Below are 16,573 nucleotides of genomic sequence, written 5' to 3' on the forward strand. Positions count from 1 at the left end.
AAAAATAATGGGGCAAGTCTCTAAAGGTCACCCAGATTTGGGCACTAAAATGCATGGCACTGAGCATGAATTATATAACAGTATCTGGACACTGATTCTGTTATAGAATACTACTTACACTACTTAACATTTCTAAAGCGCTACTAGGGTTACGCAGCGCTGTACAGTTTAACAAAGAAGGATAGTCCCTGCTCAAAGGAGCTTACAATCTAAAGGACAAAATGTCAAGTTGGGGCAGTCTAGATATCCTGAATGGAGGTATAATGGTTATGTGCCGAAGGCGACATTGAAGAGGTCGGCTTTGAGTAAGGATTTGAAGATGGGCAGCGAGGGGGCTTGGCGTGTGGGCTCAGGGAGTTTATTCCAAGCATAGGGTGAGGCGAGGCAGAAAGGGCAGAGCCTGGAGTTGGCAGTGGTGGAGAAGGGTACTGAGAGGAGGGATTTGTCCTGTGAGCGGAGGTTACGGGTAGGAGCGTAAGGGGAGATGAGGGTAGAGAGGTAAGGAGGGGCTGCAGATTGAGTGCATTTGTAGGTAAGTAGGAGAAGCTTGAACTGTATGTGGTACCTGATCGGAAGCTAGTGAAGTGACTTGAGGAGAGGGGTGATATGGGCATATCGGTCCTGAATGAAGATAAGACGTGCAGCAGAGTTCTGAACGGATTGAAGGGGGGATAGATGGCTAAGTGGGAGGCCAGTGAGGAGTAGGTTGCAGTAGTCAAGGCGAGAGGTAATGAGAGAGTGGACGAGTGTTTGGGTGGTATGCTTAGAGAGGAAAGGGTGAATTTTGCTGATGTTATAGAGAAAGAAGCGACAGGTCTTGGCTATCTGCTGGATATGCGCAGAGAAGAAGAGGGAGGAGTTGAAGATGACTCCGAGGTTGCGGGCAGATGAGACGGGGAGGATGAGGGTGTTATCAACAGAGATAGAGAGAGGAAGGAGAGGAGAAGTGGGTTTGGGTGGAAAGACAATGAGCTCAGTCTTGGCCATGTTCAGTTTCAGGTGGCGGTTGGACATCCAGGCAGCAATGTTGGATAAGCAGGCCGATACTTTGGCCTGGGTTTCCGCAGTGATGTCTGGTGTGGAGAGATAAAGCTGGGTGTCGTCAGCATAAAGATGATATTGGAAACCATGGGATGAGATCAGCGAACCCAGGGAAGAGGTGTAGATTGAAAAAAGAAAGGGTCCAAGGACAGATCCCTGAGGAACTCCAACAGAGAGCGGGATGGGGGTGGAATAGAGCATAATTTGGCATTTGTCATGAACATTTAGGTGCTATCACATAGCAATGTAAAAGGCAGGAATCTACTCTAAGCTCTTTTTTATAAAGGGCACTCAGCCTGGAGCACCTTTTAGAAACTAGCACTTAGGGGACCGTTTGCAAAGTGACAGTAAGCCCAACACGGGCTTATAGCTCACCAATTTGGAGCTACTGCCTGCCTTATGCGGGCGCCGGCGGTAGTTCCAGCTCCAGCGTGCACCACGTTAGGGAAAATAGGACCCTATCAACAGTGGTTACGAGGCAGTAATCGGGCAGTGCTGCGCACTTCCCAGTTACCACTGGTTAGCGCAGGAGCCCTTATTGTCACCTCAATGTGTGGCATTAAGTGCTTCCCCCACATGGCCAAGCGATGCGTGAAATCTTACCGCATGGCCATTTCTTTTTCAGCCTTTTTACCTTCTGCAAGTAAAAAAGGCCTCAGCGCATAGCAAAAACAGCCCCCACCACTAGCGCAGGGCCCCATTTACCGCAACTTGGTAAAAGTACCCCTTAGTGTGGATTTTTCTCGGTACCTAAATTTGAGCACTGACTCTGGCTCTTAACATGTGGTTATAATGTGTTAAGCCCAAAATGTAACAAACTTTAGTAAAAAGTGAGGTAAAAGATCAATTTTTTGGTATTAATTATCTTGGGATGGGAGACGGAGTCTATATTTAGCAAAGGTAAGCAGACAAAATTAATCAGTTAAATTGAACCAGTTAACTATATTCAGGTATTTACTAATAATTAAATGGTTAACCCCAAGATACTATATATGATGCCTAAAGCTGCACACACAAATTTGACAGTGAGACCAAATTGTGTGTACAACTTAATTGGTTAACAAGCCAATCGGCACTGATAATTGGCCATTAACAAGCAATTATCAGCCTTAGTTGGCACTAATTAGAATTTATGCATGCAGCTTTCTAAGTGTATTCTATAAAGTGGTGAGCATAAATTCTAACATGCGAATTACAAAAGGAAGTGTAGCCATGGGAGTGGCATAGGCTGGTCATGGGCATTCCATGGTATAGAATATGCCTGATCCTCGCCTAAGTTAGGCGCAGGCTTTTACACCAGTTTTTAATTGATATAAATGGTCATACCTAAATTTTAGTCATGGGAACAGGTGCTACACATATTCTATAAACCGGGCCTAACTTTAGGCAAGGTTTATAGAATAAAGCTAAGCACATTTTTTTTCAGTGCCAATTTTTTGGTGCCATATATAAAATTCACCCATAAATGTGCAACTAAATATCTGGTTAAATCTAAGAGCACACCATTTCTGCAGTTAGATTTAGGTTAGCCAGTTGAGTGGATGGGGCTCTTCGTGCAGATTTAGCTGCTTGTTCTGCTTACTGCACTAACCAGCTAAGGACTCCTTTTACAAAGCTGTGGTAGAAAGTGGCCTTAGCGTGCCCTTACGTGGATCTTTCTCAAACGCTAAGGCCATTTCTACCTCACCCATTTTCTGAATTAACAGCCATGCGCAAATGTTGCCATTAGTGTGCGGCCATTAACAAAAATTAGCATGTGAACCTTTACTGCCACCTATTGTAGGCGGTAGGGGCTCAGATGCTAATTGTTTGCTAATCAGTTAGTGCACAGCAATGCCAACTTGCTTACTCATTTGCGCAGAAATACCCACTCTCCACCCCCAGACACGCACATGTATGCGCGTACACACCAGGGGCGTATCTGCGTGGGGCCACAGGGGCCTGGGCCCCCGCAGATTTCGCCCTGGCCCCCCTCCCCGCCGTCAACCCTCCCCCGCTGCTTACTTTTGCTGGCGCCGAGGTCCGACCCGCAATCTCCGTTTTTCGTCTTCCTCCGTGGCCATGCTTCCAGGAAGTAATGCTGCAGTGCTGATTCGTTGAATCCAGTTCGACGTCTGACGTCAGACGCCGAACTGGATTCAACGAATCAGCAGCACTGCAGCATTACTTCCTGGAAGCATGGCCACGGAGGAAGACGAAAAACGGAGATTGCGGGTCGGACCTCGGCGCCAGCAAAAGTAAGCAGCGGGGGAGGGTTGACGGCGGCGGCGGCGGGGGGGGGGGGGGGAGGGAGGCAAAAATGTGCCCCCCCTCTCTGGCTGTGGCCCCCCCTACCGCCGGATTCCAGATACGCCCCTGGTACACACAAGCATACACACACACGAACACATTTGAAACTTACTGTGGAATGCCTGAGCGCGACCCGCTGTAATCCTTTTTAAGCTGCAGTTAGCATGCGTTAGGGCTTCCTGCATCTTAGTATAAAGACCCCAAATCCAACATCTATTTGTCTTGCTAGACATGTGCTCATAGACTTTAATCTGGAAAGTTGGAGCAATATTGAGCTGTTTTACTGTTGGCCACCATGCAGCTGACTCAGCCTATCGCTCTATGCATCAGGCTTTGTATATATTCTGCCTGTGGCCAGAAGTACATTATTAAATTGACACCTTTACTATATAGCTTTGCATCCTCCTAAGACGGAAACATAGCCTAGAGCTCGTATCTGGGACTTTACATAAAATAAGACAAAAGGGCCCCCAAGTGGTTTCAGAAGATACTGGTCAGTGATCTGGCATTTCCAACCACTCCTAAAGTATTTTCTTGTTCTAAGCAATCAAGTAATTTTGGTTTGTAAAATCTTTCTTGCTCTGTTTGGTGGAGGAGAAGGAAGGAGATTTGATTTTTTTTTTACAAGCAGGGCACGAGGCGCTGCCTGCGACGCTGCTTCGCCGGTTTTAACGGGACTGAGGTGGGGAAGGAGAGGGGCAAAAGGGACTCGGGTGGGGGTGTTCAGAGGGGAGAAAGGGACTGGGGTGTGGGTCTCAGACAGGGGAGGGGAGAAGGGGACTGGGGTGGGGATCTCAGAGGGGAGAAGGGAAGGGGAGGGGAGAAGGGGACTGGGGTGGGGGTGTTCAGAGGGGAAAAGGGGAGGGGAGAAGGGGACTGGGTTGGGGAGAAGGGGACTGGGGTGGGGGTCTCAGACGGGGGAAGAGGAGGGGAGAAGGGGACTGGGGTGGGGGTCTCAGACGGGGGAAGGGGAGGGGAGAAGGGGACTGGGGTGGGGGTGTTCAGAGGGGAAAGGGGAGGGGAGAAGGGGACTGGGGTGGGGATCTCAGACAGGGGAGGGGAGAAGGGGACTGGGTGGGGATCTCAGAGGGGAGAAGGGGACTGGGGTGGGGATCTCAGAGGGGAGAAGGGAAGGGGAGGGGAGAAGGGGACTGGGGTGGGGGTGTTCAGAGGAGAGAAGGGGACTGGGGTGGGGGTCTCAGACAGGGGAGGGGAGAAGGGGACTGTGGTGGGGGTTTCAGACAGGAGGAGGGGAGAAGGGGACTGGGGTGGGGGTGTTCAGAGGGGAGAAGGGGGCTGGAACTGGGGGCTGACAAAAGGGGCAGAGAGAGAGAGGGGACAGATCCTAGATGGAAGGGGGAGCGAGAGAGAGGGCAGACCCTGGATGGATGGGAGAGGGAGGGCAAATGGTGGATTGAAGGGGCAGAGAGAAAGGGCAGGCAGTGGATGGAAGGGACGGCGGAGAGGGCAGACACTGGATGGCAGAGAGAGAGAGAGTGAAGACAGATGCTGGATGGAAGGAAGACGGTGAAAAGAAGATGAGGAAAGCAGAAACCAGAGACAACAAACTGTAAATAAAATATATTTTTTTATTTTTTTTGCTTTAGGATAAAGTATTGTAGATGTGTTAAATGTTTATAATAGAACATGTAAATAAGGTAATCTTTTTATTGGACTAATTTTAATACATTTTGACTAACTTTCGGAGAACAAAACCCCCTTCCTCAGGTCAGGATAGGATACTGTAACAGCACTATACTGTACTGACCCGAGGACGGAGGTTTTGGCCTCTGAAAGCTAAATGTATTAGTCCAATAAAATGGTATTATTTTACTTTCTGTATTTGTTTTATTTCTATTTGTTAATTTGTAAAGTGGTGATTGGTACTTGTTAGTTTTTTTCAAATTTACATCTGCTGTCTTTATATTTTGCACAGTACTAGGGGACAGTTTCTGTTTCTGTGGTGTTGCATTGTATGCAGAATCTGGCATTGGGGGTTCAGTTTAATTTTTGTCTAAATAGAAAGTTTAATGATTACTTATTCTATAGTGGATTAGGGTGTATCTGTGTTTGTGAAAAAGACATGGCTTTCAGTTGGCATTGACTGTGCAGGATCTACAATCTGTACTATTCCGTCTGGTTTCGTTTTACAATAGGTGAATTGATGTTCTAGTGCTCACTGTAGTGTTTAAGATGCTTTCCTTTTCCTTGTGTGACTCGTAGAAATGACTGCTTATGGTATGGTAGAATTGCTCTATAGGTCCTGAGTGTTTTGTATTCTCGGCATGCCTAGTACTGGATTTGGGGGGGGGGGTGTTAAAAAATGACCGGCCCCGGGTGTCAACTACCCTAGGTACGCCACTGGTTGTACCATCTCTTCATCGGGTCTCCTTGTGTTCTTTGCACAACTCAATGTTTAGTGTGGTGGGTCCTATGATCTGGAACCAGCTACCAGGGTTTTTGTGGATAGAATCTTTCCAGAAACGTTTAAGCATTTGTTGAAGGCTAACTTTTTTCATGAGACTTTTAATACGGACATCTAGGGGATTTTTTTTTTTTTAATATTGGGGCAAAAAGGAGTGATTTATTCACTAGACTGTAGAGGTGTAGGACTCTCAGCAGTACTTTTTCTTGTATTTCTCTCTTTCCTTTTATTTATTGGCATTCTTTTCAAACTATTTTTCTGGTTTTATGTAATGTACTCTGCATTGGTGGCAATGAGGCATATTTTCAAAGCACTTAGCCTTCCAAAGTTCCATAGGTTTCTATGGAACTTTGGAAGGCTAAGTGCTTTGAAAATATGCCTCCGTCTTTTAAGCGGTTAATCAAACAAAAGAACCTGAATCTTCTTTTTCTTTCCCTTTCGAATAATAATAATACAGTGAAAAAGATTACAGGCGAAAGGCTTTATTTTAAAATGAAAATAACTCTTCTCCCTCCCGTGCTGCTAACATCGCGTCCTTGTTTCACAATATATTTACTTATTCCAAACCTCAGCACCCCAAGTGCTAAACCAAACCTGTGATGGATATCTTCTCTTACTCACTGAAAAAAATATGTCCTTTTTTAAATCCCTTTTTGTGAACCCTAAATCATTTTTGCTTTCACCACTCATAACAAAATTTAAAAAAAAATCCAAATGAGAGTCGGAGAGAATCTGGTTTTGGTCCCAGTCTGCTGTGAATCCTGAGCAGTCCAAGGTTTATCACAGCCCCGTGAATGAACCCAATCCTAAACAGAAGTGTCCTGCTGGGTCACACCAGTGGTCCATCAAGTCCAGCAACCTTTGAGTGACAATGAGCAATCCAGGTCAGTCACTTAACCCTCCATTGCCCCTGGTACAAAATAAGTACCTGAATATATGTAAACCGCTTTGAATGTAGTTGCAAAAACCTCAGAAAGGCGGCACTGTCGGGCTAATCTTAGATCTAGTTGGCAACCTACAAGAGCCTTTTATGCCCACATTGAATATCAGGCGGATAGCTTGTAAGATCCTAAGGGGGAAGTTGTCAATGCGGGCTACCATTAAGATGTGTTATTTTACTGTTTACCCCAGTTATTACTAACTATGTCTCATTGCGTAGTAAGTTAGTGGTAAAATAATGCATCTTAACGGTAGCCCATGTTGATCACTCCCCCCACCTCTTTAGTATAGAGTATCTTTTCCTGATAAGCAGATCTGATATTTTGATGGCCTAATGCCTCATTCCACATCAGTGATGTCACAGTGGCTTGATTCAATTAAAAAAAAGTTACAGACATGTTTTTATTGGAAATGTTTTGCTGAAGCTGTGTATCGTAGTTCTAGGTAGTATTTGATGATTTGTTTTGTAATGACATTTGAACTTTGTAATTTGCTTAAAGCTCGAGGTGAAGTGAAATATTAAATGCTGTAAAGTAATATAACCACTTTTATTACATACAGCAGTGATTTCAATTTCAAGAGACATTTCTCTTTTCTTTAATTAAGGGGTCAAATTATCAATGTGGACTGTCGTTATGATTTGCTGTTTTACTGTTAATTCCAGTTATCAATAACTAGGTCTCATTGCATAAAATGGGACGTGTGCTAAAATAGTTCAAATTAGTGGCAAAATAACAGGTCTTAACGATACTACTACTACTACTACTACTACTACTACTACTTAACATTTCTAGAGCACTACTAGGGTTACGCAGCGCTGTACAATTTAACAAAGAGAGACAGTCCCTGCTCAAAGAGCTTACAATCTAATAGACAAGTGAATGGTCGGTCCGATAGGGGCAGTCAAATTGGGGCAGTCTGGATTCACTGAACGGTAAGGGTTAGGTGCCGAACGCAGCATTGAAGAGGTGGGCTTTAAGCAAAGACTTGAAGACGGGCAGGGAGGGGGCTTGGCGTAAGGGTTCAGGAAGGTTGTTCCAAGCATAGGGTGAGGCGAGGCAGAATGAGCGGAGCCTGGAGTTGGCGGTGGTGGAGAAGGGTACTGAGAGGAGGGATTTATCCTGTGAACGGAGGTTACGGGCGGGAACGTAAGGGGAGATGAGGGTAGAAAGATAGTGAGGGGCAGCAGACTGAGTGCATTTGTAGGTGAGAAGGAGAAGCTTGAATTGAATGCGGTATCTGATCGGAAGCCAGTGAAGTGACCTGAGGAGAGGGGTGATATGAGTATATCGGTTCTGGCCGAATATGAGACGTGCAGCAGAGTTCTGAACAGATTGAAGGGGGGATAGATGGCTAAGTGGGAGGCCGGTGAGGAGTAAGTTGCAGTAGTCCAGGCGAGAGGTAATGAGAGCGTGGACGAGAGTTCGGGTGGTGTGTTCAGAGAGGAAAGGGTGAATTTTGCTGATGTTAAAGAGGAAGAAGCGACAGGTCTTGGCTATCTGCTGGATATGCGCAGAGAAGGAGAGAGAGGAGTCAAAGATGACTCTGAGGTTGCGGGCAGATGAGACGGGGAGGATGAGGGTGTTATCAACTGAGATAGAAAGTGGAGGAAGAGGAGAAGTGGGTTTTGGTGGAAAGACGATAAGCTCAGTCTTGGACATGTTCAGTTTCAGGTGGCGGTTGGACATCCAGGCAGCAATGTCGGTTAAGCAGGCCGATACCTTTGCCTGGGTCTCCACGGTGATGTCTGGTGTGGAGAGATACAGTTGGGTGTCATCAGCATAGAGATGATACTGGAAACCATGAGATGAGATCAGGGAGCCCAGGGAAGAGGTGTAGATTGAGAAGAGAAGGGGTCCAAGGACAGATCCCTGGGGAACACCAACAGATAAGGGGATGGGGGTGGAGGAAGATCCATGAGAGTGAACTTTGAAGGTGTGGTGGGAGAGATAGGAGGAGAACCAGGAGAGGACAGAGCCCTGGAACCCAAATGAGGACAGTGTGGCAAGAAGTAAGTCATGATTGACAGTGTCAAAAGCGACGGATAGATCGAGGAGGATGAGGATAGCCCATGTTGATTACTATGTCCATAAATTAAAATGAATAATCAGTTGAAACCATAAACGGCTAAGTTTGGCTGAAAAAGGTCACAAATTTTAGAGCCTAAATTTAGAAGCTCAACTGTTTTTGAAGATCGAACCCACATATCTTAAGCTACTTTTATAAAATAGGCATCTAACCAGCCCCAGTAGTACACAAACTCATGCCTGTTTTGAAGAAGGCATGCACTTGTATGTTCATTTTCTGTATGCACGCACTTTTATATCTTATAAAATACAAGTGTACATCACAATTTCACCCAAAGTACACACTCAGGCACAACTACAAAGCAGCTAATGCAAAATGTAAACATACTCTTTCCTTGTACCTGCTTTGAATGCATATATAGCCTCATGTAATTATATAAGGACCCTCTTTCCACATGCAAAACAATCTTTACATGTGGAAAAAGCTTTAGAAAATTACTCCTACAGGGCCAGATTCTATATATGGCGCCTAAAAGATCCATGTGGAAAACATTTCCAACTAAGCTTATTCTATAAGCGGTTCCTAGATTTAGGTGCGGTATATAGAATATGCTCAGTCAATATCCCAGTGCCTAAAATTACACACGTTCATTTACACCAATGAAAAAGTGGCATAAATCGTAACTTGTAGATTTAGGTGCAGAGGGCTATATTCTGTAACTACGTGTGTAAGTTTTGGAACACCCACGAAATGCCCATTTCCCTACCTATAACCATGCCCCTTTTTTCCTGCATATGTTAGAACTTAGACACACTGTGTTGCAGAAGATGCTTAGCGAGTTGTGTGCATAAATTCTAAGTGCAAAATAGTGCTCATTATTGTTAGGACCTGTTGTCAATGCTGATTAGCTTGTTAAGCCAATTAAGTTACATGCATTGTTACAGAATACACCTGGATTTCGGTGAAGGTCTCTAGGTGCGCTATATAGAATCTGGGGGAAAGTATACAATCTATTTTTCAATACATGCAACTTAATATACTACATGTACACCTTTCTCATCTTTCCAGGATATTCTTTTTTACTTTTTATCAAATGCTTCATACATTCTAACAGAAGTCCAAGAACTGCTGCTTCCGTTGACCTGGCTGTAGGTTCTAGAGTTAATGAAAGCAGCTGTTCTAATCAGTCAGACTCTGTTGCCATTTTATTATTGTAAATTTTTCATTTATTTGTTTATGTATAAAGCAGTTGACTTAAAACTGGAAGTATGTTAAAAATACTAGGTAATTAACGTTGCTACACAAAATGGAAATTCCAGAGTAAAGCTTTTTAGCGAGCTCTGACTTCACGTCCTTTTGGCACAGGAAAAGGGTAGACAGGAATGAGCAAAACAGAACATTATAAATACACATTGGCAAATGTAACTTTAATTAAAGAAACCAAGAGTAGAATTATAATGGCATCATTAAAGCTATCCACCAGAAGAAAAAATTTGTAGACTTTTATTGGCATTGCATGTGAACTTTGAGGAAGGTTTTTATGACAGTGATTGAGATTAGTGGGCTCAGTAAGATGTATTGTTCTACAGTTGCTCACAGTGTACTCTGAGACTTTTTCCTTCCTTTTTGGAGAGTTTGATTAAAGAGTCAAGTTTGTACAGTTTTGTTGATTGTGCCATTGTTATGTTTGGGCTCCACATCCTCATTTGAGATACTTTTGTAGTCGCACAGGGCCAGATTCAGAAAACAACACCCAGATTTTGGCGCCATTATGATCTGTACTAAGATAGTATTCTGCAAAAGATCCTCTGTGCAGAGCACCCTTTAACTGCTTGGCGCAGTTCTTGTTCCTAACTTTAGGCACGAGACTTATGCCTGCCAAATCCGGTGTAATGCTCGCACCCAACTGATGGCAGAGGTGCGCTAGCATTTTTAGCACGCACTAACCATGTAGATGGCCATAATATTCCTATGGTTATCTATACAGTTAGCATGTGCTAAAAATTCTAGTGCGCCTTTGTAAACAAGACTCCTAATTTCTAGGAACATCCTTGATCCACCCATGACCCTTCCTTCCATGGCCACATCCCCTTATGAGTTGCGAGCTATGAAATTTAAGCTCGCGTGTTACAGAATATAGGGCAGATCACACTGCCAAGTAAGTGCTGGTTAACACCAATTATTGGTTGTTAGCACCTAATTGACTAATTAGTTTATGGCGGATCTGGAATCTGCACCCAACCTATACAAAATCCAAGGATCTGTGTGTGTACACAAAGTTGCACCTGCTTCAGAGCAGGTATAACTTTGCGTGAGTCATTTATATATTTTTTCCAAGTTGCATCTGTTAAGAATATTGAAAGATCAGTTATCACAGGGTAATTTCAGAAACATAATTCAAAGCCTCATTACACCATGCTTTGATTACTGCAATGGCCTGTTACTTGGGATAAGAAAGAACCAATTAAATGCTTTGCAAGTTGCACAAAATGCCACTGCTAAGTTGTAATGGGTTATGACCATATCTCTCCTGTTATTAAGAAGCTTCATTGGCTTCCAGTTGACTACAGAATAAAATTTCAATGTTTGTCATTTTCAATGTAATCATTTTGATTTTATGTATGTTGGATAGGTAAGCTGCCTAGAACCTCTGACGATAGAGCGGAATAGACGTTTTTAAATAAATAAATAAAATATGCTCTGCAGGACCTTGTTCTAGAAGCCTATTTGATAACAACAAATATACTGTAAGGGCAATTGTATAACTGGATGCTTGCATTTACACACCCCTTGCTAGTGTACATTAGCAGAATACTAGCACTTTGCAGGCACGTGTCCAAGTTTGCACCTATGTGCTATACTGAAGGGTGCACGTAAGTGGCATAGCATATTAATTCAAGGGGTTGTATACATGAGTGGAGAATGGACAGGCAATAGGTGAGGCTCCAACTTACTGTAAGTTAACGCACATCCCTACCACATTTACGCAACAGCAGTTATACCAGTTCTATGTGTGATGTAGCTGCGAGTGCGTAAATGAAAGGTTGGGCTAGTATTCTGAGACGTTCTGAGAGAAGAGGACATTTCTCTGTGGATTTTGAAGACTCTCCCTGTGGAGACTTTGCAACCTATCAGAGAAATGATGTGCCAGTCCATGCTGGAAGGGAAGAATCTGGAAAAGTTATGGTGTGCTCTTAGTACTTCACTACTGAAGAAGCCAGCTCGGGATCCTTGTGAATACCCCTGACACAGGTGGTTTTGCCAAAACATAGACCATGTCAGGTATGTTCAATAAAGTACTAATTTGATGCTCCCTATTCTTGTGCTCTCTTTGGACTTTGGTCCTGGTTGGGCATGCTTTGTTTTCCATTGCCTGCATCTCCATCATAGAATAGGATCTCACCATGTGTCCTCAGGACTCCTAAATGGTAATGCTTAGTTATAGAATTGCCCCCATAGCCTTTATAAATAAAATAGGAATTTTTTTATCATTTTAGATAGGCACCTTGTTGCTAAATTACTTCCATAAGTGATCTGTATACGACTAGATTCCTCCTCCCCCTTGTTGTCGTCCTTCCCTACACCCCTTCCCGTGCACTCCGCTCCATGGATAAATCCTTCTTATCTGTTCCCTTCTCCACAGCTGCCAACTCCAGACTTTGCGCCTTCTGTCTCGCTGCACCCTACGCCTGGAATAAACTTCCTGAGCCCCTACGTCTTGCCTCATCCTTGGCCAAATTTAAATCTAGACTGAAAGCCCACCTCTTTAAGATTGCTTTTGACTCGTAACCACTTGTAACCACTCACCTCCACCTACCCTCCTCTCTTCCTTCCCGTTCACATTAATTGATTTGATTTGCTTACTTTATTTTTTTTTTTTGTCTATTAGATTGTAAGCTCTTTGAGCAGGGACTGTCTTTCTTCTATGTTTGTGCAGCGCTGTGTACGCCTTGTAGCGCTATAGAAATGCTGAATAGTAGTAGAATAGTAGTAGTAGGCAGTTCTTTTGCTGTTTGGAATGCTGACTCACAGAGTCAAGTACTGATGTTCTTATATACTATTCATATCTATGCTCTTTCTGTTGGCTAAACAAGAACCCCTGAGAAAGACGAGAGTCGAAACGCAGCCCATGTTGGGTTCATTGTGTCTACATAATAAAACTGCTGTTGATTATCTTGGAGCTTGCGGTTGGCTTCTTCCACTCTTGTGAACTACGTCTGAGGGAGCTATCTCTAAAATGAGCATTAAATAGTACACCCAACCCCCTTTACCTAGGAACCAATGAATACATAAACACAGCAGTTTAAAACTTTACTCAACAGTTTAACTCAAGATTTATGCAAATATAATCACATCAAATGCACAGGGTAGGAATTTCTCACAGCAACACCAGAGAATTTGGGGGAGGGGGGGTATATAGAAAAAGGCTTTTCTGGTTTGTAGAACCTGCTAACTGGATAAGTCCTGGTGAGCCCAATATTCAGCTGAACCATCTGGATAGTCCTGATGAATGTTTCCTCTGACGGATGCAGCTTTATCTGAATATTGCTGGGACAGTCCTGGGGTGGACCTCGAGCAGAGCCGGTGATTATCTGGTTAGCAGAGATATTCTGTCCACTAAATCAAGGGTTCTAAACCCAGTCCTCGGGACACATCTAGTCAGTCAGGTTTTCAGGATATCCACACTGAATATGCATGAGATAGATTCACATGCACTACCTCCATCCTATGCAACTCCATCTGATGCATATTCATTGCATGTATCCTGAAAAGCTGACTGGCTAGGTGTGTGTCAAGGACTTGGTTGAGATCCCCTGCTCTAAAGAGATGACTATCCGTGTAAAGATAGGAGAGCAAAAAGACTGTTCTGGTTTTATCTAAGTAGCTTCTTGAATATTAGCGCTAACTGGTCAGTGCTGAAACCAGTCATGCAGCACCAGCCAGTATACAGGTAGCAGTGCTGAATTTCCTTCATTTTAACCATGGCAGTTGGCATTTTTATTCAACACTGACTGATAAGACTGAGCAACCATCAATTGGGATATGATTATTACAAAAATAAGTGTCTGTTTCCAGTGACTAGAGTTTGTATGGCACAAAAAGTGTGATGAAGGTTTTTTTGAATATTAGACACTTTTCATTTTTTTGTACACTAAGGAAAAATTACACTAAAGGAAAGTGGAGGTTTTTTGACTTATGATTACTGTTTTAACTGTGTGCATGTAGATTCACTGATTTTGTGATCCCTCCTTTAATGACATTTGCCGCAGTCATATAAGGTCTTTTTCCTCCTTTAATCTAAAACACTAACAAAAATAAGAGGAGAGTGAATTTCGATTCACTGTTATAAATTGAGGTTATGCTAACCCAGGGGCCAGGTCTGCTCCCCAGGCTTGCCATGCCCTGCCCCCTCTGACAGGAAGTCATCAGAGGGGGTGGAATGAGGCGTCACTGGCACATGGGCCTGTAGTGGAAGAACCCACACCGCGTTGATTTCTTCCTTTTGCAGGCTCCAGCAGATGTAGGGTGCTGGGAAGGGAGGGGGTGTTTATAGGTTGCAGGAGAGTGCCTCTATTCCTACTTTGCTTTGCTATAAACTGTATCCTTAATTTGTTGTGTGTGACCCATCTATAGGTGATCCCATTTGCTGCTGACTGTGACCACGATGAATGCGCATGCCTGGACCCAGCTGCTATGGAGAACCAAGGGCAATACCGACACCTCCAGCAAGGCTTCCACTGACACAAGCACTGGAGGAAAAAAGAAGGAGCTTCAGCAATCCTTTGGAGAAGCAGCCTGTGGGAGAGATGGGAACCAAGAGAGGAAGGGGAGTTGCAGTAAGATGTAAATCAGAAAAAGAAGTGGTCATATAATGAAAGGATACCCTTTGGACAAGTAAAGTTGTAGAAAATATACAAATATGCTAAGCTGATGGGACACACCAATGGTGCCCTTAAAAATCAGATATCTTTTTAAATTTTGTTTCCTCCCCTGCTCTCACAGTCTTATCCTGCGTGTGCAGGGCTGACCCTTCCATTGAGCAAACATGTTCTTTGTACATGGCCTCGCTTTTCTGCCCTGCTTTTCAGCCCCTGCGGATTTATTCAAATGATCTCTATATATGGCCCTGCATCCCTCCACCCCCCCACCCCCAGGCCGCTGTGTGCTAATCATAAACACAATGTTCTATTAAAGAATGTGCTTGAGCAATGGTGACTGTAATTGAAATGTTAACCTCTTGCTCCCTGGGCAGATTTCACAATGACATATGACTTCCTGTTGGGCATCCTGAGATATTATCATTCACCTTCCTCTGATTCTTAACTCAGGAGCCTGTGTCAGTGAGGAACTGCTGAGTTCAAATTATGGATTAACATGCGGTTAAAAAGAAAAAAAAACCATGATTCTCAGTTTTGTTGCTACTTTTCTTGATTTCCTGTACATTTTTGAAATTCTGCACTCCCAATGTTATACAATAAATCTGAGTAAATCAGAGCCCTGCTGTGCTACCCTTACTGAACTCTCACGTAGATGCTACACTGGCACATGTAATGCATGGACACAGCATAGTCAGTGAGAGAACCCAAGGAGAGAGTTTTAAAAGCAATCAGGTTGACATGCAAAGCAATGTATAAATTTGCCCACAGGCGGCAAACATAAATCTAACATATCCATAGATTTTAATAATTTGTGCAGATAATATAAGCCCAGTTAATTCACAGGTAGGGCAGTTCTATAACTGGGGGCCTGCATTTGAGCACCCCTACATAAATTTACAGAATACCAGAACTCACACTCATAAACTAAGGCTGCCAACTGCAGCGAGGTTCTCAGGGCAAGGTTGATCCAGTCCTGGGTTTATCCTGTTACATGTAGGGACTTGTAGTTCTGATTTTCTCATTACATTCCCTACGAAAAGCAAGTCTACAAGTCCTTGCATGCACTGGGGTAAACCCAGGGCTGGATCAACCCTGTCCTGTGCATCTGGATCCAGTTGACAACCTTAAGCTATATGGTGTAATGGCATGTCACATAAATGCAAGGGAGCACACATCATATCTACCGCTTACACACATAACTTTATTTATTTATTGGGATTTATTTACCACTTTTTTGAAGGAATTCACTGAAGACGGTGTACAGTAAGAATAGATCAAACATGAGCAATAGGCAATTACAGCAGTAAAAATATTCAAATAACAATACAAAGTATGGCATAGTACACTACTTACAATGTCAACACAATACGTAATATAACATTTTAATTGACATTGAAGGGTAAAGCAAACATGGAACAAGTGGAGGGGCATAATCGAACGCGAACGCCCATCTCCATGGGCGTCTATGTCCGAAAACGGGTATGTGAAGAGGTGGGACAGACCGTATTTTTCGAAAAAGATGGGCGTCCATCTTTCGTTTCGAAAATATGGTTTGGACGGACCAAATGCCATGGATTTGGTCCTTTCTGAGATGGGGTGTTTTTTTTTATTTGGTTGTGGGAGGGACAAATGTTCAACACTACCATAGCTCTTAGGGGTGAAGGGGGCAACTACATGTGGGTACAGTGGGTTTTAGAGGCCTCCCATTTACCACCACAAGTGTTACGGGTGGGGGGGATGGGCCTGGGTCTGCCTGCCTGACGTGCACTGCAGTACCCACTAAAAGTGCTCCAGGGACAGGACTTGTTGCTGGTGTATAACCTTGGCACAGCAGTTCACACCTGAAGACTAATCTCGCTGAAAACGTCCCTTATTTGAATAAGCACGTTTACTCACAGTTAACTGCAGATCAGAGGTTGTACCCCACTGGCAACGAGTCTCCCTGGTACTGAGATTAGCAGTAGGTCCGAGC

The 16,573-nt window shown here is 43.8% G+C and overlaps 1 protein-coding gene across 1 annotated transcript in view; it reads left to right on the forward strand.

The window, feature by feature from the left end:
* The window catches only part of PAPPA2 (pappalysin 2), a 440,672-nt gene extending 424,953 nt beyond the window's left edge, over nucleotides 1–15,719 (forward strand). The window contains 1 exon segment of the mRNA XM_030206931.1: nucleotides 14,357–15,719. Coding sequence (XP_030062791.1) covers nucleotides 14,357–14,464 — 108 coding nt within the window. The 3' untranslated portion in view covers nucleotides 14,465–15,719.
* Nucleotides 15,720–16,573: the final 854 nt, after the last annotated feature.

The sequence above is a fragment of the Microcaecilia unicolor genome, chromosome 6 (assembly GCF_901765095.1).
Source record: "Microcaecilia unicolor chromosome 6, aMicUni1.1, whole genome shotgun sequence".
Lineage (NCBI taxonomy): Eukaryota > Metazoa > Chordata > Amphibia > Gymnophiona > Siphonopidae > Microcaecilia > Microcaecilia unicolor.